Raw genomic sequence first — 21,382 nt, forward strand, 5'->3', positions numbered from 1 at the left:
AAAATTTGCCTTAGGGTCTGTGAAGTTCTTTTCCCGCCATAAACCGTTAAATTCAAAAAACAAAAATCATACGATTGTTCGGGATAAAAAGTTCTATCATTGTGCAAAGTTTGAGCTCTATCGGATAAAACAGCAAAAAGTTTTTACGAGGGTGCCACTTCAAGCGCTCTGCTGACCCGGCGTGTGGATACCGCAGTCGCCTTCTGGACATAAACCAGCCAGTAGAAAACCAGAGGATTCCAAATGAGTCCCAATAGGCGCTCTGGACAGGAAAACATTTCACGCTTTGTAGTCGCTTGTTTGTGGGACATAGAAAAAAGTCTCGGAAGCAGGGGAAACAGGATGCGAAACAGATTTCAAGCCAAATATTGGCAACTTAATTCGCTCTTTTATTCCTCGGCAACCGCCTAGTGTGCCGCCATGAAGTGTAGGGATGAAACTCGCTTGCGAAATGCATTGTTCGCTGGCAATCAAATTCGTCACAACAAGCGTTTAAAGTCGCGTCGGTTGTCGCTGCCTTATAAATCCCTGACAAAAGGATCGAATGTTTTTGCCAATTATTGTGTTGGGTGAATATATATTTCTGACCGACAAAAAGTAAGATTCTTGATAAATCGTTGGGATGAAATTGTAAACAACAGAAGAAAAGCGACTTGAAGTGCGAGATGAGATCGCCGCGAAAAAATAAAGTCACTTAGAACTCTGCGGTTGACACATTCTAACTGGCTTATAACCCTTAGCGGGCGTTTGACTTGTATTGAAAAAGTACGTTTATGTGGATTATTCGCGTGCTTTTTAAATTTTTTAAAATAAATATTTTTTAGAAAATGAAGATAAACTAATAATCAATGATTTGGCTTGAAAAAAGATTCAAAAAGCTTTTTTTGAAAAATCACCTCTTGAAGGTATATGGTAACCTTAATTGATACTCCAATACCCCCAATACATTCTAAAACAGAAATGTCATACGCTATCATATAAGAATATTCACAATTATATTTTCAGCCTAACATAGGCAGAAAAATAAGAATATTCAGTCTGGCCATGAAAAACAATATTCTTATAAAAAGAAAAAGTGTACTTCATGCAGAATTTCGCGGCTTTGGACTTTTCGGAATTTAATGCTTTCAAATACATTTCTTAGCTTTCATGTATGACAATTAATCTTAACATGGTTTCATCCACGTTTCTTTCATTAGTGCCGCTTTAGCTCAAGATGCACGCGTACGTTATCTAATTATGTGTGTTATCTGATAATGCAAGCTAATGCATATTTTGCGCGCGACTTTGTTTATCTTAGGGCCGACTTACACAGTACGCCTTTCTAGCATGCCACAAGCTTAGAACTGGTCTACAGCATGACTTAATAAGACCATTAACACTGATGAAGGGCTAAACCCGAAACGTCGGGAGTTTTAAACTTTTAATGGCAGTCACAACTCTAATGAGACAGGACTTAGATTAACCTTTTTGCTGCCTTAAAGGTGCCACGTAGCTCACGGAGTAATTTTTCTCTTTGTCGCTGTTAATTTGTTGTTTTATAGGCCTAAGAACTTTTTTTTTTTAACCCTAACCCTAAAGGGGGCGAAAAATAGGTTATCGTGTGGTATTTTTAGATAAATAATAATGCGACAGAGGGGCTATTATGTAACCTACGCGTATAGGAAAACCGAGTCAAAACGAGGTATGTTATAGGGCTACATGCCACGGTAGGCTGACTAAGTTACTTTGTGGCAAATGGATATATTTGTTAATCAATCATTTTTTTTTTCAAAGAAACGATCAAAGTGAAAAGAAAAAAAAATTAGAAACAAGAGATCCCATTACCATTATTGAGAGCTAACTGTAAACAGGCTTTCCTGAGCTTTCCTTGAAAGAGGTAGAAGCTGATAAAGATCGTTGAAAAGAGCAAAGATGTTTGACAAGTTGTCGCTGAATACGAGTATGACGAGCTTGCGTCGGGATCAGAACACACAAAACGTCTTAAGAAAGCTAGGGAGGTGGCTGGTCGCAAACGCCGCCAGGTAGAGCAGGTTGCCATCGATTGCGGGAAATAACAGAGTTTTGGTGGTACTGTTGCCAATCAGCTTTTTCGCGGTAAGACCTAATAATTCATCCAATGCCTCATATACTTTGTGATTTCTCATAATCTGGATCCGCTTGCGAATCCTGCCATACTTCTTGTTTGCCTGATTGTTTACGGGAATTTAAGGGTAAAATAATTTACGTTCGTTTGAGCGAAGCGAATTAGAACGTAACTTGCATTTTTGTTAGCCTGTACATACTTAGTCTGTTACATTCTTAAAGGTATTGAAAACGAGAAGTCATTTCCATGTCAATGAAAACAGATTCGTAGGTGTTTATTTTAGCTTTACACAACAGACCACTCTGTCCAGTTTGGAAAACAACGGCCCAGTAATAAGAACAAATCTTTAGTTTGTGAACCCCAAATCCTAAAGGAAAAGTGTATAAAAGCGGTTTTAATTCTTGGCGACACTAAAAACAGGCAAAGTTTGGTCCTGCAAAATTATATTTTTTTTGTACTTACTGAACTTTTCTCGCTAATTCAAATGTTATGGACATACAGTAGAACCCCGGTAACTCGAACTCGGATAACTCGAACTCGGATAACTCGAACAACCCCGCTAACTCGAACTAATTTTTATTTTCCTTGGACCCACTTTTCAGTCATTCTTACTCGGTTAACTCGAAAATCCCGCTAACTCGAACTGCTTTTAGTTTCCCCTCGGAGTTCGAGTTACTGGGGTTCCACTTTATATAATTCACATGCTTTCACTAACCATTGAGTACGCTGTTTGCTTGCTGTTTCCCTTCCGTTTTCGTCGAATGATCAGCGAAATTATGCTCTCTTGAAACTTAATTATAATAATTAATTTAATTCATGAAAAACAAATTTTACATTTGAGTGCTTTCTATATTTGAATGATTGACGTTTCGGTGTTGTCGAGAGTTTTAGCAAATATTTAAGTATATACTTTGTTATATTGTATTGCACTGTTTAACTTAAGGTTACTATTTTTAGCGGCTACTTATTTTGGCGATTTGTTTAGAGCAAGATTTAGCGACTATTCTTGGAGCTAATGTAGACCAATTGTAACAGAGTTGATTTGACCCTGGTAAACAAGACAGAAATAGCCCTGTAAAAGGTGGTCGAATCGAATAAACGGAAGGGATTCAGTTTTTGGAATAAAGAGGGGTAGTTTTCTTAAATGGTGCGATTGGATGGCCAAATCGACACTTTTCGAGCCGTTTTATGCTTTCAGAAAGGACGAAAATTGGCCCACATATTCCAAACAAATATTCTTTTAATGACTAAATTTGCACCATTATGTCGAAAATAATGTGAAGTGCTATTTGGGCATTAATTATTCAAAAATGCCCTTCTAAAAAGACTAAAAATAAAAATGGCTATTGATATGCTTAAACATGGCCACATTCAAGCCATTTCGACTTTCTGCGGTGTATGCATATTTGACATGTGAACGATATCCGAAATCAATTACGAAACATTTCCTTTTGGCGAACTCTGAAAAAGAAATAAGAAACTAAAAGTTCTCATTTTAATACTTAAGTATTTTGTTTGACCAGTTCTATACAATTTATCCATACCAAAACCAACGCAAATCGTGCGATGCAATCCTTCCACTTTGCAACCAACTGCAAGGAAATATATTTTGTTGCTCTTGACTGTTTCAAAAGTGAGAGTTTATCAAGTTCTCCAATTTCTAGAAATAACAGCTTAATTTATAGCGAGAGTGTAGTTCAAGTTGTCAACACTTCACCGCTCGACTCCAAAAGGTGGCAATACCAGTAAACGTGTCATTGTTTATGCCACCACTTGTTTCCCGGGGAAATAGACTAACTTTTAGACACTCCAACTCCTTATTTCCCATTCATTTCAAATCGTATTATCAGTATTTCCTTCCAGCTTTGACGCCAGCACCGACTTGAACATAGAAACTCCTAGTTATATTTATTATCCTTCAGAATGTGCTGGTCGACATAAAACGCAAGGACACATTACTCTGATTAGCATGGTGCTGCTGTGTGGGTCGGGTGGGTGGTGTTGTCGGCAAGCTCCATGTCCTGTGGTTCTGGCGTCGTATGAACCTCGGGGCAGAGGAACCTGTGCAACATAGCATTCCTTTCATCTTTTCTCTGAATTGCTTGTTGAAGAGAGCGTATACAAACGGGTTGACTGCTGAATTAAACAAGACCATTGTGTATGTAATGGCGCTTGTGACTGGACCAATGTTAAATGATTTAGCATAGTTTAAGACGTAGACAACTGAGTCCGTGCCCCAACAGATTCCAAATATGGCAGTGATAGTAACAACCATCAGCGTGACGCGTTTCCGCACTCTCGCGACACCCTGTGTATAGAAAGACGAAAAAGTGTGAATCAGCAAAATTGTCGAATAGAAGTTGGCGTCTTGCGTATGTTCAGTATGTAACAAAACCGACACAGCGAATCATCATCATCATCATCATCGTCGTCGTCCTCGTCATCGTCATCATTATGTTGAGAAAGACAATTTATTTAATTGTTCTCCTTTGGATTCATTGCTAGAGATTTATATAAAATATTATATATTACATTTAACTTAACATGCAACGTTTCCTATTTAAATTTTTAAAATGCAACTAACGAGAGCACTTGACTAGTGGAGACTGAAAAGTTCTTGGAGGCTTCTGAGCGAAACACTTACTTTTTGTTGGTGGGTGAGATGACTGTCGTCATTTTGTTTAAACCACAAAGTGCAGACAACTCTGGAGTACAACACAACCATCAGTAACAAGGAGAAAAATACTACGACCAACCCCGTCAAACTATTAGTCTTAGACATCAATTCCTTAGGCCAGGTATACACGCAGAAGTTCCCAATCTCTGTTTCCTCGATCTCCGTGACAGAGAATTCAGGGATATTTAGTATCAAGGCGAACACCCAAATGCCAGGAATAATCACCTGAAATTGTAAATTTAGGTAACATTTATTCATGGGAACTTAACACTTCGGTGCTAAAATAGACTTTAAGTTTGGTTGACATTTTTGGAGAAGAATCATCGAGTTAATTGTGACGTCATTAAATTTGATGACACCAGACAATTTTGCACTACAGCCAATATATAGTGCAAACTATTGAGCTTTTTCCACGTGCTAGTTTAAATTAGAGCAAATAACGTCAAAATTATGCGAAACAACATAAAGCATTTTGGTCGTCGGAGCGTGCGTACTGTTTTCCATAATTCCTCGCTTTTATTCACAGTTGATTTCAAGACTGTTTTGTTTGAAAATCCTAGTTAAGGTGAAAAATTTGTGGCTACATGGACGACGAAGCTAGTGTGAAATAGAATTAAAATAACATTTTTTCAATCACTAATTAAAATTTGCTGGTGGCTTACTTTTAGTTTGTGCTTGGTAAGTTTCCATTTGTTACCAAAAGGATACACAACTGCATAATATCGTTCAATGGCGATTGCGACCAATGTGACAACCGAAGATGCTCCTCCAATCCACGCGATATTTCCATGTGTCAGCAGTTTACACAACAAAGTACCAGTTATCCCGCCTGGATGGTGAGTGAAAGCGAGCTTGAAGAGAACTTTCGGGACAATACACATGGCATATAGGATATCCGCTATAGCCAGATTAAAAAGTAGGTAATTTATGGGAATCCTGTGGTATTGAAAAGCATAATTTTGTGATAAATACATATAAACTGGAGAAACAGTTGAATAATTTTATTACGCGGACTGATTATTTAGCTATGAAAACGGATATGGGAGAACTGTACCTGAAGTCATAGCTTGCAATTTAAAAAAAAAAAAAATAGCTTATGGTAATGTCAATCGCGCTTATACGCAACAGGTTTCGGCATTAAAAACATTGCAAGCAATTCTGTTAAAACTAATGTAAAGGCCTAGCCAAACGGAAACACAAGTGGACGAAAGTTGAAAACTTGCGTTTACTTGCGTCTCCGTTTGGCCTTGACTTGTGTGCACTTGCGTTGACTTGCGATGACTTCCGTTCACTTTGGTCGAGATCAAATTTGCACGCAAGTTTTGTGCCGTTTGGCCACCCAACTTAAGTCAGCGCAAGTTTTGCTGCTTACTTCAAATACTGAATTGGTGCGCGCGCAGTTGCATTTAAATGGCTTTTTTGACAACTTGCGTGCACTTGCGAGTAAACTTGCCAGACCGTTTGGCCACCCAACGCAAGTTTGTACGCAAGTTTGTACGCAAGTTCAACTTGCAACGAGTTGCGTCCACTTGCGTTACCGTTTGGCCAGGGCTTAATTTTTACATTCCAAGGAAGAAGCACGAATTCATGTCACTTTTAACGGTGGTTTAGATCTTCCAGAACCATCTGAATAAAAAAAAATGTGAAAAAATGGCTATAAATTATACGTTGGAGCGGTTTTCAATTGAGTGTCCAAAGAAATTGCGTTTGCTTTTGGTTTTGCAGTGCTACGCTTAGCATTTGTTTTAAAAATCTTCTGCCACTTTCTTAGCCAATCAGAACTAAAACCTAAACCAATGATGTCTCGATCGTGCACGTTTTTTCCCACTTCGTGCCGACTACATGTATTGCTTCGAGTTTTGCTTGATTCACTGGATTGTCTGCGTTCTTGATTGGCCAGAGTGATTACTTTGCTTTTGGTTTTACGACACTCAATAAAAACGGCTGTACTAGCGTCTAAAAATTCAATCGTTATTTAGTCTTGGTACCTCATTTCTCGATTTCTCTTTATGATCGCACAAACAACAGAGTTTCCCACGATATCCACAATGACGAGCAATAAGAGTACCGTTGTTATGGCAACACCAGCTAATTCGGACATGATCGCAGAATCCCAGCGTTAATTCCGTGACCTGGATAAAAAATAACATCAAGATTTGTTTGATGCTTAGACATGATAAGTAATAAATGGTAAGTGTATAAAATAAAGATATTTGTGACAATATTCAAGAGATAAGGGTTAAGGGTTAAGGGTTAAGGTGAAAGGTACAAGAGACAACAGGGACAAGAGACGAGGGACCAGAGACTGGGGACCAGGTTCGTGTGCAAATTATAACAGCCGAAGGCTTATGGCCGAGATATGAGGATTAATGTTTTTTTAACATTGGGCTGAGCGGAGCTTAAGTCGGGCTTAAGCTAGCAAAAAGAAAAGAATACAACTTAACAATGAGGCAGATTTATTCGCAAAATATTTAAATTTGAATTTGTAATCGTTTCTTGAAAACTAAACCATTGTGTATCTTATAAACATTTTGCAATGATAGAGTCTTTGCAATACAATACACCTTATGATCGCTTTATATCAGCGAGAGTCGTGGTCGAATTTTCTTACCGTGAGTTAGGAGCTCCTAAGCCACTTTAAAATATAAGTTTTAAAATTAACTGGAAATGTATAATAACCGAGACAAATTTATGCAGATTCGTCTCAATTTGCTTCAACTGGCATTACAAACTTCAAATGTTTTGGAATCGGGCTTTGTTGTGAGATAACTTAAAGCGATTGATCGATATCAAAAGTACTGGCCGTTTTTATACTCGTAGACGTTTTACCCGTCTGGATGAGCTTCGGCAAACATTTTGTTGTTCGTCTGGTTATGCGTCTACAGTATAAAGACGAGTACAAGACGAGTTAAAGCGACTGTGTCACGGATTTTAGCTAAATTTAGGCATGGGAAATGACCATCAAATTCGGTGAAATAAAAAAATAACCTCTTAAAACAGCGAATGGACATTTCAATTACACAGCAAATACAAAAGAAGGTACGGATGGCCAAAAGTGACGAAGATTGAAACGGATTGCGATATGTGTTTTTGAAATATTGTTGGGCTGAACAGTTTTCAAAGTCAGTCTCGCTTGCTTGAAACTTTAAATTATAACGCCCGGGAGACACAATTTGTTGCAATGAAGCTATGGTTTTGTCATTTAGTTCCAAAGGAGTAATTTCTTTGCAAACATTAAGTTTATAGCGAGAAAAAAATGCTTGGCAAAATGTTTGGCAAAATGTTTGGCAAAACTTAATAAAATAAACTTAACTTAACCGTGACACAGTCCCTTTAACCGTCTTGACGTCTACCTTTCGAAATGCGTTATACTCGAGATGCATAACCAGACGAATTAAAAATGTTTGCTGAAGCTCGTCCAGACGGGCAATACGTCTCTACTTGAGTATAAAAACGGCCAATTATCTTGTAAGAAATTCACTTTCTCTTAGACTGGCTAGAGATAACAGATGGAATAACACATTCAGGCTGAGCGAGAAGCTAAGTAGTTGTATGTCGACAGTTGCTTAGCCTGTCAATGTCATCGTTAGAGGTTGAAGATAAGATCGCGAACTAACTAATAAATAAAAAAAATACTTAAAGTAAAGTGAAATATATACGTACGTGAAAAACTTAAATCAGCTGCAAAGTGGACTGGGTGTAGAAGAAATTAAATGAAGTACAGCATCGAGGGGATTCAACGGAACGTTAAAATCACTTTGTTTTTTTTTTGTTTTACGTAGCTAAGTAAATCTTTATTGACCAATGAAATTCACCAAAAAACACCTGTGTTTAGACAGGTTGTTGTTGTTAATTGTAACTTGCCAAATTTGCAATGTTAATAGGACGAGCACCGTCTACTAGTCAGTCTATCTGGACAGGTTGTCGCATTGACACAGTTGATTGACATACCGTGAGTTGAATCGCGATAACTCAAACCTTCAAGGGAAATCAAAGGAGGTTCGAGATATCAGGAGTTCGAGATATCGAGGGTCAAATTAGTAAGAAAACAACCTGAAGGGGAATCGGAACAGGTTCGAGTTGTGGAGGGTTCGAGTTATCGAGATTCAACTGTACAACGATTTGCACATTAAATTTGATTCAAATAAAACGATAACATATCAGAAAGGGGGAAATACAGATATTATTTAGGCAATTCGTGGTACGCAACTTTTCTGTAAATCGATTATCAATATCATTCTTATGAAGAAGTTTTAATGCTGAGTACGTGGTAGCCCTAAATGTGTTGTAGGTAAAGGGAACTAACCTTCTTGACAAAAAAAAACAAAACCAAAAAAAACTATAAAAAGGTGTGTTTTTTTTTCCAAACTAGCGAAAGCGATCGGTTGGTATATTGCTTGATTTTGCTTGCTGTATGTCCAGCAGAATTTTCGTGGAGCCCTTTGACGTACTCAGTTACTAGGTCAAGCTGATTCCGGTTTTTGAAGTCAGATCATCGGTGTGATTTGGAGTGTTTGGTTTCCAAACTAGCGAAAGCGATCGTTTGGTATATTGCTGAGGCCCTGTTAGGGGGGTTTAGGTTATATCCCTTGTCTCAATAATTTTGAGGGCAGTTATTCCTTATCCCTTAAATTACCAAAGCTATTATCCCTATTGTTTTGTTTTTTATTATCCCTAAAACTGAGTTGTTAATGTGTTGTTATACCTTATCCCTATCATTATTTAAACATTTATCCCTTATCCCTAAACTATTTTTGTGAGTTATCTCTTATCCCTAAAACCCCTAAAAGGGCCTCATTGATCAGTTGATTTTGCTTGCTGTAGGCCCAGCAGATTTCTCAAGCTGACTTGGTTTTCGCCAACGAGCAAATATTGGCATCGTCAATAAAGCATCATAAAAGAAGAAAATCACCTGTTTGACTGTTGCACTAGTTAATTCACTTGATTGCTTTGTAGAATTGTGCAGGGATTTCTTGGTAAGTTACCTGTAAAAGTGACAATTTACAGCTTGCCTCGGGTGTTGTAATCCTGCGAAGGTTGGTTGCTCGTATGGTTTGCAACAAGTTTTGCCTTAATGTTAGCTCACTTTGCTCGCTCTGAATTCTTCATATAAACCTTTCCCGTGAAAATTATTTTCGAAAGTAAAGATGATACACAAGTATTAAGAAATGATTAAAAAGTCAATAGCTAATTGTCGAAACGGCGACAAACTGCATCCCACAATATTTGCATTTTGAGATCCCATTCCGAGGGCATAACAAAATTTCCTATGTAAATCAGTTAGTCTGCGAACGAGGATGCCGTCTGCAGATGGTACTGAGATATTTTGAAAGATAATCTATCGTTAAATTAGAGTGCTGAACTCGTGCGTGCATACTCAATTACAGCCGGCGAATTTCAATTCTTAATCCGGTACATTTTAACAAATCTTTTCTTTTTTGATGATTCCCCACTGTTTGCAAAACAGATGAAATAAATTGGCCACAAATCTCCAACCTCGAATTTTAATTGGACAAAAAGCGATCGCCTTGGTATTTTGCTTGAGTTTGCTTGCTGTATGTCCAGCAAAGAATCATAGAATCATTTCACACGTGTGTTTTCACGTCCTGTTGGAAGGCCAAGCTTACTCAAGTTTTAACATTTCGCATCATCAAGAAAGCATCGAAAAGAAGAAAATCACCTGTTTGACTGTCGCACTAGCTACAGTAATTCACTTACCTCACTTGGTATAACATTTCCGTTGCACTTAACACAGCTGAAGCTTTCAAATTGTGTTGCAAGCCTCACAGTAAGTACATTTGCTCGTTTTGAATCATTTCCCCGTCTTTCTCGATAAAATTACTAATAGCATATGCTGATCTACATCCAACAAAGAACTTATGCTAATTTTTTTGTCTCATCCTCCGAGAACCGTTGGCATTGTTAGTGTACGAACAGCTAAGTCAGTATCGTCTTTTATCTTTGTTTGTTAATTAATGAAATCGAACTGACTTGTGCAAACGAACTTGTCAAACGGACATTGAGAATATTTAATCTGAAAGATAGGATAGGATAAAGATAAAACTTTATTTAGACACGGTTGTTCTGCATAAAAAGCAGTGTTATTATATATAATGTTACAGGCATAAATAATAATATAAGTCTAGAAAAAAAGAAGGAACTATATATTACTATGTAATTATATCATTATTAATAAAAACACATTTAGACACGATTTAATTAGACATCAAAGAAGCAATAGGGCAACTTGTCTATTTTTTTATTTAAAAGTTTGCATTGAACTGCAATTCCTTCAATCCTCCAGTAGTTTGTTCCACATAAACGCTCCTCTGTACCCAAAGCGGTACAGGAAACCGGTAAAGATGACCGGACCATCTCATCTTCAAAAATTTAAACCTCACGAACATTCAAAATTTCGTGACTTCACAACGGGCCCATATATAATCACTTTGCGTTTCGTGCGATATCAGTCTTCCGCGTAAATTTTAAAGGGACACTGTCACCAGCTTCACTTCAAAAACTTAAGAGCCTAAAGACATATGGAAACATTACATAGTGGTCCAGTTTTGTAAAAAAAAATAGCATGCTAGTGTAATGAATCTATAAACAAGTGATAATATTATTGTGATGCCAACAGAAACTTTAGACCTCAACTTGAAAAAGGCAGGCTGATTTCCGCCCTTGTAGACTGGAAAAAAACACCTAAAATTATTATGGTTTCCTTCTTCCTTAAACAACAATTTATTTTATATCTTCAACTTTATGTACTAGGTCCATTTCATGTACGAGAAAACCCGTTCTTCAATTTTATTACCTTTACCAAAAGCAGTAAAATCCCCGGTACAGTGTCCCTTTAACGTTAAATTCCCTCGTCAGGTGGTGAATGTTCCCATATAGTACATGGCAATCTTATCAGTGAAACAAACATATAGGGACCGTTACAAAGTGCGCCATATGCATGACACACGTACTACACAGCTGTAAGTCATATAATATTAACTGACATAAATAGATTAAATTAAGTTTAAATAGTTTTTGCAAGCACGCTACCTAACGCTACTGTTTCAAGTGGTTATGAATATTCTGCATAAAGTGCATGCTACGCATCGTCTTTCTTATTTAGATTCTAACACGTGGTTATATGTATTATCCTTCAGAATACACTAGTCGACTTGTAAGTACTATTTCAAAAACGAGTGCGAGTGTTTCATCACGATTTCCAAACACGAGAAAACAGATGAAAGCACGAGGCCGCTTCGGCCGAGTGCTTTCATCTGTTTTCAGTGTTTGGAAATCGTGATGAAACACGATGCACGAGTTTTTGAAATGACTTCTCTAAAGAAACAATACAAATTATCAGTTCGTATTTTTTCCCATTTTTCTTTAAAATGCCTTGTATGTGTGATTTGTTGTATTCAGTCGGCATTCATTGTATTTGTGAGCTTTTGTTTTTAATTATCCAATAGTTTCGCGTTGCACCAAATTTGTATTCTAAAAGCGTTGTGAACTTGAAGGGATTTACATATTGTTTTTGCCATGGCCGAAGGAAGGTTTCGCTCCCCGAAAACAATCGAGGAAGAAGAATTTGCGTGAGAGCAGTACCGAAGTCTACCAGATTAAAAATAAGTGGGCAATAGGGATTTTTGAGGATTGGCAACGAGTGCGAAGTGTCAATATTCCAATACTCGAGGTTGGTGGAGTTTTTAAAGAGTATGAATTGCACAAAGTTCAGCCGCTTACAGTAGGCTAGCTAGTAAGTGCGACAATTAGTGTCGATTCCAGCAGTGAGTCCGTGTAGGAAGGTAGAAAAAGTTTCTCAGAATTTATATGGATACTATCCAGTTTTTTGGCGATTTTATTAATTTTGTTAGGCTTGTAGTTTTAATTTGAAATTTTTTCCTGTCATTGTTTATTAAAAATTAATGATTCATGTAAAGCTGTGTTTGAGTAATATATGAATATGCAGATTAAGAACAATTTTTTCACTAGTGATGAAAACGTGATGAAACACTAGTGATTTTCAACTGGTGTTTCATTGAGTTTCCAACTCATCCACCTGACCCGAATGGGGCGCTCTGGTTGGCTTATAACGTCATGAATTATTAATGAGTTTGAGAACACTAGAACAAGACATGATCACTCTGAGGAACATGGTGCTGCTGTGCGGGTCGGTTGGGTGGTGTTGTCTGCCAACTCCATGTCCAGCGTTTCAAGCGTAGGATGAACCACATGTGCAGAGAGACCACTGCAGCATAACATTCTTTTCATCTTATTTCTGAATTGCTGGTTCAACAAGGCGTATACAAACGGGTTGATAGCTGAATTGAATAAGACCATTATGTTAGAAATGGTAATTGGGACTGCACCAATGTTGTAGGATGTAAAATAGTGTAATATGTAGACAACTTCAGTAGTGCCCCAACAAATTCCAAATATGGCAGTGACAGTAACGACCATCAAGGTGACACGCTTCCGCACCCTCGTGACACCCTGTGTATAGAGAGATGCAATGATTTTAAAAATAATAATAATAAAAAACTGGTCAGTATGAATCGAAGCTACGCCGTCTTGCCTATGTTATGAAGGGAGGGTGAATGCACTTCCCCAAGGTTTTCGTTCTGTTAACGTGCAGCAAATTTTTTTTGCACTGAATAGAAAGCTCTTAGCTTAGCTTTCCCTACAAGATGACATAATCTTAATTGGCTGTGATATCATATGACGTCATTCGTGCAGAAATATTGGATCTGTCATATTAGGTTTTTCTTAGAAAGTCAAAAATAACGGAAATTGATGCAAATTCAAGCCAGAATGCTTATGGAATATAATACTAAGCAAATCGTACAATTTTGTAAAAAAAAAATGGAAAAATAAAAAATTCAGAGACTCAAATGATGGTGCTTTTTCGAATGCTTTTAACAGAGCAACTAAATAATGAGTACTGGTGGATTCTATGTAGAAAACTAACTTTTTGTTGGTGGGTGTGTTGATTGTCCTTGTCTTGTTTGAACCACAAAGTGTACACGACCCTGGAGTACAACACAACCATCAATAACAAGGAAACAACTACAATGACCATCCACATCACACTTTTAGCCTTTGCCATCCACCCGTTAGGCCAGATGTTCACACAGACGTTTCCACTCTTTATCTTCTCAATGTCCGTGACTAGAAAATCAGGCATATTGAGTATCAAGGCGAAGACCCAACTGCCGGGAATAATCACCTGAAATTGTAAAGTGCAACATGGGGATACTTATTGCTTGAAACTTAACTAAACACTTTCAATGCCAAAATAGACTTTTTTCGACATTTCAAAGGGTGGGCATCGAGACACTTTTTTCGTCAATTATATATACCGCAAAAAAAATATTTAAGGAACCAAACATCGACATTTTATAATATTGATTCAGAAATAAAGTTCTAAAACAAACAGCAGTCTATTTTACGAATGAGTTTCATTTGTCAGCGACACACCTTCAATTTAGTCTTGGTAAGTTTCCATTTGTTACCATGAGGATACATTACTGCATAATATCTTTCAATGGCGATTGCGACCAAAGTGACAATCGAGGAGGCTACTCCAACCCACGCGACATTTCCATCTGTCAGGAGTTTGCACAATACTGTACCAGTCATCCCGTCTGGGTTGTGGGTAAAAAAAACTTTTGGGGCAATAAACATGGCATATAGGATATCCGCTATAGCAAGGTTCAAAAGTAGATAATTTATTGGAATCCTGTAATATTGAAAAGCATATGTTAAATACGGATAAAGATAAAATGGCAAGAAGTGTTACGCTTAATATAATTTTTTGAAGAAATTGTTTCACGGGACGGCTTGACAAAAAGGATCGTTCGTGCAACGTGAGCAATCATGAGCCAACTGCTTGTCTGTTCCCATATAGTGTTGGAAGAGTTTTGCACCTCAAAAAGATAGTTCGCACGTTTCTTCTGCAACTAATAATTGTAACCAAAACTTTCCTGCAAGTGCGAATGTCCCGTAAATGGCGAATGGTGTGGATTTTTCATAGTAACAAAAATGTAAAACTGAGCTAATGGTGTCCGTCTAATTTATTTCAACAGGTTGCATGCTTAATGCTGCTAAATGTACATGTATAAGAATTATACCTCGGGTTTCGAAACGAATTACTAATTGTGAATTTTTTAGTCTAGGCATACCTCATGTCTCGATTTTTCTTGATGATCAAACAAACAACAGAGTTTCCCACGACATCTACAATGACGAGTATTGAGAGTACCGTTTTTATAACAACACCAGCTGATTCAGTCATTATCGAAGAGTGCCAGTGTTTGTCCGTGACCTGGATGAAAACAATGCGCGAATCTTTTATAAGAAATTCAGTTAGTGCAAAGTTAAAGATAAGGAATATAGACAGGGAATAGGCAGTGGGGACACGAAAGCAATTTATTCAAAGATGGGAGCCCTCACATCAAATTGGAGAACAAATGACAAGTTTTGTTATGACGAGTATTATGCCAGCCTCGTGTACACGAAAAAATATTGCCAGAGGAGCCTTAAATCAGTACACGTAAAATAAACCTTGTCACGAAAACTTCGTTAGCAAAACTAGCTGTTTTTTAACGCTACTAAACAAAATTTTTAATATACATCTCCTAGATATTTTTGTCAGTAAAGCACAGAACTGTTACACTGACAGAAGCAACATGGCTGTGTCTGATTCTTTTAAAAAATTGATTTATTTTCTTGAAGAGCTCAAGCAATTGATCGAGTCGATAAAACAAAATACGACCATGGTAATGGTTGTATAAAATCACCACAACTTATTGCTGTATTATGAGTATATGAATGGAGGTCTTATCCTTGGATTTTCTTGGTTTGTTACCTGTAAAGTGACAGTTTCCCAGCAGGTGTCGGCTATTGTAATCCTGCGAAGCTTGTTTGCTCGTGTCGTTTGCAACAAGCCTTGCCTAAGTAAATCTTAGCTTTCTTTGCTCGCTCTGAATTCACCATAAGCCTTGCCCGTGAAAATGAAGAAATAGTAACGATGATACGAGTACTATAAAGGCTGTTTTAAAAAGTAAAATAGCAAGTTGTCGGAACGGGCAACAACTTGCATCCCGCAATATTGGCATTTTGATATCCCACTCCGAAAACTTACCAAAATTTCCTATGTTACACATTTTAATCCTGCAAACGAGGTTGCCCTCCTTCTGCCGTTGGCAGATTGCACGGCACTGGGCTATTTAAAAGATAACCTATCAGTCGTAATTGGAGTGCTAAAATCGTGCATTTCTAAACAATTACAGCTGTTGAATTTCAGCTATCAATTCCGTGCACTTTAAAAGTGTATTCTTTCTTGTTACTTCCCAACTGTTTGCCAAACTGATGAAATATATTACCTACAGATATCCTACCTCAAATTTTAATTGGACGTACAGAAAACAAGGCCGAGTATCGTTATTGTTCAATGTAAAACCAAGTGTGGTCTATTACAAGATAAGATGAAAAGATATACACAATATTCCTTTTTTTGCCCCAACAACCTCCTCTTCGGCAACGTTTAACTTCTGCTCAAGCCTTTTCGTTTTTCCGTTTTGTCCCGGCAAAATTATTCATCATATATCTTGCTTCAGCCTGGGTGGATGAGTAGCAATGAAGCTATAATCGACAGTTTAGATTTAGCAGCTCCTCCTCTGCATTTAAAAAAAAACAGTAACTTTAATTTGGTGCTGTGAAATCCATAGCTTTACCTCTCAACTAAATACTTACCACGAGCTCAGAAAAACACGCTTTCTAACGAAGGTAAGATAAGGTAAAGTCTGTGTCCGAGCGAAGTGGCCCATACAGCCGGAGCTTATCCCGGTTTCTGTAGCATTAAGCGACTAGGAGTATTGCTATTCCCCCCTGGATTGGGTGCTAGTCCCTCGCGGGGTTACTCCCATGGCCAGCAGTAAATTCGCCGGTACCCATTTATACACCTGGGTGGAGAGAGGTACTGTGAGAGTAAAGTGTCTTGCTCGAACCTAATCCGGGCTGTTCGACTCGGAGTCGAGCGCGCTAACCATTAGGCCACCGCGCCTCTCACAACTAACCTAACGAAATTCTGGACAAAAAGACAGCAAACTCGAGGGCAAGAACAGTAAAACAGACTGACTTTAGTAAAATCGTAAAGGTCGTTAAGCTATCACAATACAAAAACTTCGACGACAGAAGTGAAATATAAGTTGCAAAAAGGTCATCACTTCTTCATTCTAAGACATGTTTACATTACTTTAACTAAAACTATTCTTACAGAATGTCCTTTTATGACTGAAAGGATCTTAAAATGGCATCGGTTGTTACTCACTGTTTTGTTTTTGACTACCAGTTATTCGATACAACTGTTTATTGAGATTATTCTATAGATTTGCAACTTGGAAAAATGCATATTTAGCTAATTTCTGCATAAAATGCTATGCATCGTCTTTCACATTTAAATTCTAACGAGTGAATATTTCCGTTCATGATCAGAATGTGTTAGTAGACTTGAATCCCCATTGCACATCACTTTGAGGAACACGGTGCTGCTAAGTGGGTCGGGTAGGTGATGTCGGAAAGTTTTATGTCCTGGGCTTCAGGCGCAGGGTAAACCCTGCGTTCAAAGAAACCAGTGCAGCATAGCATTCCTTTCATCTTATCTCTGAATTGCTGGTTTAACAGAGCGTACACAAACGGGTTGATGGCTGAATTGAACAGGACCATTGTGGTAGCAATGGTAATTGGGACGTAACCAGTGTTGTACGATATAACATAGTTTAAGACGTATACAACTTCACTCGTGCCCCAACAGATCCCAAATATGGCAGTGACAGCTACGACCATCAATGTAACACGCCTTCGCACCTTCATAACACCCTGTGTATAGAGAGAGATGTAGTATATGTATTAAGAGGGCTACTTTAGAGTCAAGGGTCATTTGAGATTTTCAATTTATAACTATTATCCTAAATTACAAATATTATAACGTGTAACGTTCCTTGTTGTATATTGCAGAGTAACTAAGAGCGACAAGAGAAAGAAAACTTCTTGGTGTATTCTTGGTGGAATGCTTACCTTTTGTTGGTTGGTGAGTTGATTGTCCTCATCTTGTTTAAACCACAAAGTGTACACGACTCTGGAATACAACCCAACCATCAATAACAAGGAAACAACTACAATGACCATCCACATCAAAGTATAACCTTTTCTCATCCAATCGTGAGGCCAGATATTCACGCAAAAGTTCCCGCTCTTTTTCTTTTCAATGTCCGTGACAAGGAAATCAGCCAAATTTACTATCAAGGCGAAGATCCAAGTGACAGGTATAATCACTTAAAAATGTAAAGTAAAAACGAACATTAGTTCACTGAAAATAAACACATCTAGTATTACCTTTGTTGGCATTTTCGAATTGTGGACATCGAGACAGTTGTGACGACGTCATGTCGATGTTAACTATATATAAAGTTCTTTCTTCACCTCTCAGTAATTTTGAGTATAGACCAAATTCTGACCAAACTATCTGAGATAACAAAATATATTCCTCGGTCCTTCGAGGGGGCGTGCTTTGTTTTTATTCATACTCCTTTCGATTCGTAGTTCAATTCAAGCTGTTTTAAAATCCTAGTATAGCTGCCAAGTTGTGGCTACACGGACGTTCGAGCTACGTGCGACCAGTAAAACAAAAAACCGGCTCAGAAAAAATTAAACAGTGTAGTCAGGAAGCGCCAATAAGCGAACGAAGCAGAACAACACTCAATGAACCGATCACTGTTAGGTTTGGTAGAAATGCCTCTCTAGTAATGAAAATCACATAGCATGTTGTTTAACAAGTATGTTAAATTTGTCAATGACGCACCTTCAGCTTAGCCTTGGTAAGTTGCCATTTGTTACCAAAAGGATACATAACTGCATAATATCGTTCAATAGCGACAATAACCAAGGTGACAATTGAGGAAGCTGCTCCAACCCATGCGAAATTTCCGTCGGAGAGAAATTTGCATAATACTGTACCAATCACCCCGTCCGGGTTGGTGAAAGTGAGCTTGAAAAATACTTTTGGGGCAATAAACGTGGCATACAGAATATCCGCTATCGCCAGGTTGACAAGTAAACAGTTTATGGGAGTCCTATAAAATTAATAAACGACATGCAGTGAATGCAGGGGCAATGACAGGCCCATCAGTCCACTGAATTCAATAGAACTCGTTAAAAACAAAATTTTTCTCTTTCGTTCATACCTTGTATTAGTTCTTTCAAACTTTCTTGGAGTATTTTGCTTGGTGTTTTTTCTTAGTATTGCATCCTAGTATTGCATTGCGCATCCTTATTGCGCAGAATTTTACGAGTAATTAGCGCGCGCACATAAACGAAATGGCGGCTTTTTTCTATGCGGCTTGGCTCGCGTGAGAGAGAAATCATCGTTTTCTCTTAAACGAGTTTGGTGACCTATCATTTTTTCTCTTAGTTCGAAAGTAGCGATCAAATTCTTTCTATAAAATGAATACAGATCAATTTCTAAGGCAGAATAATACATTATCACCGAAAACGTGTACTTTGCCAGTACTCACAAAGGAATTATAAGGAATTATATGGTAAATATCGTGGGAGGTGCGGTGGCCTAATGGTTAGCGCGCTCGACTCCGAGTCGAACGGCCCGGGTTCGAGGCCTGGCCGGGGCGCTGCGTTGTGTTCTTGGGCAAGACACTTTACTCTCACAGTGCCTCTCTCCACCCAGGTGTATAAATGGGTACCAGCGAATTTACTGCTGGTGGGTAACCCTGCGATGGACTAGCATCCCATCCAGGGGGGAGTAGCAATACTCCTAGTCGCTTAATGCTACGGAAACCGGGATAAGCTCCGGCTGTATGAGCCTCATGGCTCGGACACAGACTTTACCTTTTATATGGTAAATACAAGGTCTTCCTGCTCCTAAACGAGTACGGTGACCCCCGTTTTGTTTCAAAATGTAAACAACCAACGGTCAAAGTTTGGTTAGAAATCTTTGAGCAGTTCTTTTTCAAGGGAATTACCTTAACTTGATCTCTGTTTGCGTATCAATCTGTAGCTAGTTGCTCAATCCCACTCGGTTCTATTACTCGGTCAGTACAGATGTAAGTGTCCCAACGACCGCCTCATGAGATAAGGCGATCGACTAAGGTCATCGCTTAAAAAGCTTTTAATAAGTCTGAGAGGGTAATTGACTTTAACAACACGCGCATTTTCACGGTTTAGCCAATTCTAATTGCTTAATAAATTAACCCTCCCGACACTTTGAACGCTAGTTCCACCTTTTTATTTCGTTTCACCTGAGCAGAGAGCCTATTAACATCTTTTAATTGATACGCATTATATTGTAAAGTAAAAATACATGGCAATGCAATGCGTATAGATACGCACTGCATTGCCGAAAACGAAAAATAATATAGCGGCTTGAAAAGTGAATTTTCAATTGCTTAATGTAATCAGGCTTTGTATACCTCATTTCTCGATTTCGCTTGATAATCACACAGACAAGAGAGTTTCCCACAATATCAACGACGGCAAGTATGGAGAGAACCGTTGTTATGGCAACACCAGCTGACTCAGACATGATCGAAGAGTGTCAATGTGACCTAGATAAAAGAAAGAAATCAAGCATGAAACCCTGGTAATTGATAATCGCTTATTATATACTAGTGGATTATGATAAGTGAAAAGAAATTATCCAGAAGAAGAAGTGATGAATGAAGGTTACGTGACAATCGATTATATTGTTAGTTTACGTGTCTTCTGGATGTACTGTTACGGACAAAGGAAAAGCGTTATAGGTTAAGTAAGTAAGTTGCCTTTATTTAAAAACACGATTTGGATAAAAGCTTACAGCTTGTGGGGTCGTGGATTGTATAATTTATTTCAGCCATACTTCGAACAGCTCTGCCTCTTGTTTTTGTTTTTAATTCGTCCACAGGAAAGGAAAACCTTAACGAAAGTTGGCCCTAACATTCTACAAGTACCTACAGTAGTATCTTAACTTCTCCAATAGGCGCCTTGTCACCTTTGAGCTCCTTTGGAAGAACAGAAACGTCTTACGTTTTGAGGATCGATTGAATGGTGTTCCATTCTTTTAGGACAATCTTCGCAATTTAGGCGAATTTGAATTTACCGTTCAGTTAATCGACACGTTTCTTCGCGATTTTTGCTCTCTCTCTCAAAGCCTTCCATAGCGGTCGCCATCTTGTTTTGGGCGTGCTTTCCAACAATAACGTCAATAAATTTAATTTAAACTTTCTGCACTCAATTTTAACTTTTTTCAATTAATTTTCATTTTAATTTCTGTACTGTTTGTGATTAATTGACTTGCTCTCAGCCAATGAGCATACAGAAATCAGTTTGCATGTATATTATTAAGCAGGTATATGTCATGCAAAATAAACATTATCAGTTCAGTTGCAAGAAGCTTAATCGCTGACATGCAAATTTGCATCAGGTCTTTAATGCAGTTGGGTTTTCTGCAACTTCAATTTATGTTACTTTCAGACCATGAATAACCCTTTTTGAAGCCATAGTTTATTAAAAAAAAACATGATTAAGTAAGCGTTTTACAGGAATTTGGAGTATTACTGTAACACAACCATCAG

At 38.0% G+C, this 21,382-nt stretch overlaps 3 protein-coding genes across 3 annotated transcripts; all 3 read right to left on the bottom strand.

The window, feature by feature from the left end:
- Positions 1-3,911: 3,911 nt before the first annotated feature.
- LOC144633024 (pyroglutamylated RF-amide peptide receptor-like) lies at positions 3,912-9,055 on the bottom strand. Its single transcript, XM_078491798.1, has 5 exons — positions 8,427-9,055; positions 6,752-6,895; positions 5,426-5,699; positions 4,731-4,988; positions 3,912-4,394 (listed from the first exon to the last, which is right to left on the bottom strand). Exons 2-5 carry the CDS (start codon positions 6,862-6,864, stop codon positions 4,005-4,007), a joined length of 1,035 nt encoding a protein of 344 aa, XP_078347924.1. The 5' UTR covers positions 6,865-6,895; positions 8,427-9,055; the 3' UTR covers positions 3,912-4,004.
- A 1,855-nt stretch (positions 9,056-10,910) lies between these two features.
- On the bottom strand, positions 10,911-15,054 carry LOC144633080 (pyroglutamylated RF-amide peptide receptor-like). Its single transcript, XM_078491859.1, has 5 exons — positions 14,942-15,054; positions 14,238-14,499; positions 13,729-13,986; positions 12,885-13,253; positions 10,911-11,944 (listed from the first exon to the last, which is right to left on the bottom strand). The coding sequence occupies exons 1-4, from the start codon at positions 15,052-15,054 to the stop codon at positions 12,900-12,902; spliced, it is 987 nt and encodes a 328-aa protein (XP_078347985.1). The 3' UTR covers positions 10,911-11,944; positions 12,885-12,899.
- Positions 15,055-16,979: 1,925 nt separating this feature from the next.
- Positions 16,980-20,355, bottom strand: LOC144634060 (pyroglutamylated RF-amide peptide receptor-like). Its single transcript, XM_078493006.1, has 4 exons — positions 20,243-20,355; positions 18,618-18,892; positions 17,838-18,094; positions 16,980-17,639 (listed from the first exon to the last, which is right to left on the bottom strand). The coding sequence occupies exons 1-4, from the start codon at positions 20,353-20,355 to the stop codon at positions 17,289-17,291; spliced, it is 996 nt and encodes a 331-aa protein (XP_078349132.1). The 3' UTR covers positions 16,980-17,288.
- Positions 20,356-21,382: the final 1,027 nt, after the last annotated feature.

This window comes from Oculina patagonica, chromosome 12, assembly GCF_052425735.1.
Source record: "Oculina patagonica isolate OP01 chromosome 12, crgOcupat, whole genome shotgun sequence".
Lineage (NCBI taxonomy): Eukaryota > Metazoa > Cnidaria > Anthozoa > Scleractinia > Oculinidae > Oculina > Oculina patagonica.

Excerpts from the sequence above, each read along its gene's own strand:
- LOC144633024 (XM_078491798.1), bottom strand. The coding sequence starts at position 6,864 with ATGTCCGAATTAGCTGGTGTTGCCATAACAACGGTACTCTTATTGCTC. Across the intron at positions 5,700-6,751 it reads AAGAGAAATCGAGAAATGAG|GATTCCCATAAATTACCTAC; the intron begins GTACCAAGACTA and ends TCAATACCACAG. Across the intron at positions 4,395-4,730 it reads ATCTCACCCACCAACAAAAA|GGTGTCGCGAGAGTGCGGAA; the intron begins GTAAGTGTTTCG and ends TTCTATACACAG.
- LOC144633080 (XM_078491859.1), bottom strand. The coding sequence starts at position 15,054 with ATGACTGAATCAGCTGGTGTTGTTATAAAAACGGTACTCTCAATACTC. Across the intron at positions 14,500-14,941 it reads AAGAAAAATCGAGACATGAG|GATTCCAATAAATTATCTAC; the intron begins GTATGCCTAGAC and ends TCAATATTACAG. Across the intron at positions 13,987-14,237 it reads TTACCAAGACTAAATTGAAG|GTGATTATTCCCGGCAGTTG; the intron begins GTGTGTCGCTGA and ends TTACAATTTCAG.
- LOC144634060 (XM_078493006.1), bottom strand. The coding sequence starts at position 20,355 with ATGTCTGAGTCAGCTGGTGTTGCCATAACAACGGTTCTCTCCATACTT. Across the intron at positions 18,893-20,242 it reads AAGCGAAATCGAGAAATGAG|GACTCCCATAAACTGTTTAC; the intron begins GTATACAAAGCC and ends TTAATTTTATAG. Across the intron at positions 17,640-17,837 it reads AACTCACCAACCAACAAAAG|GGTGTTATGAAGGTGCGAAG; the intron begins GTAAGCATTCCA and ends CTCTATACACAG.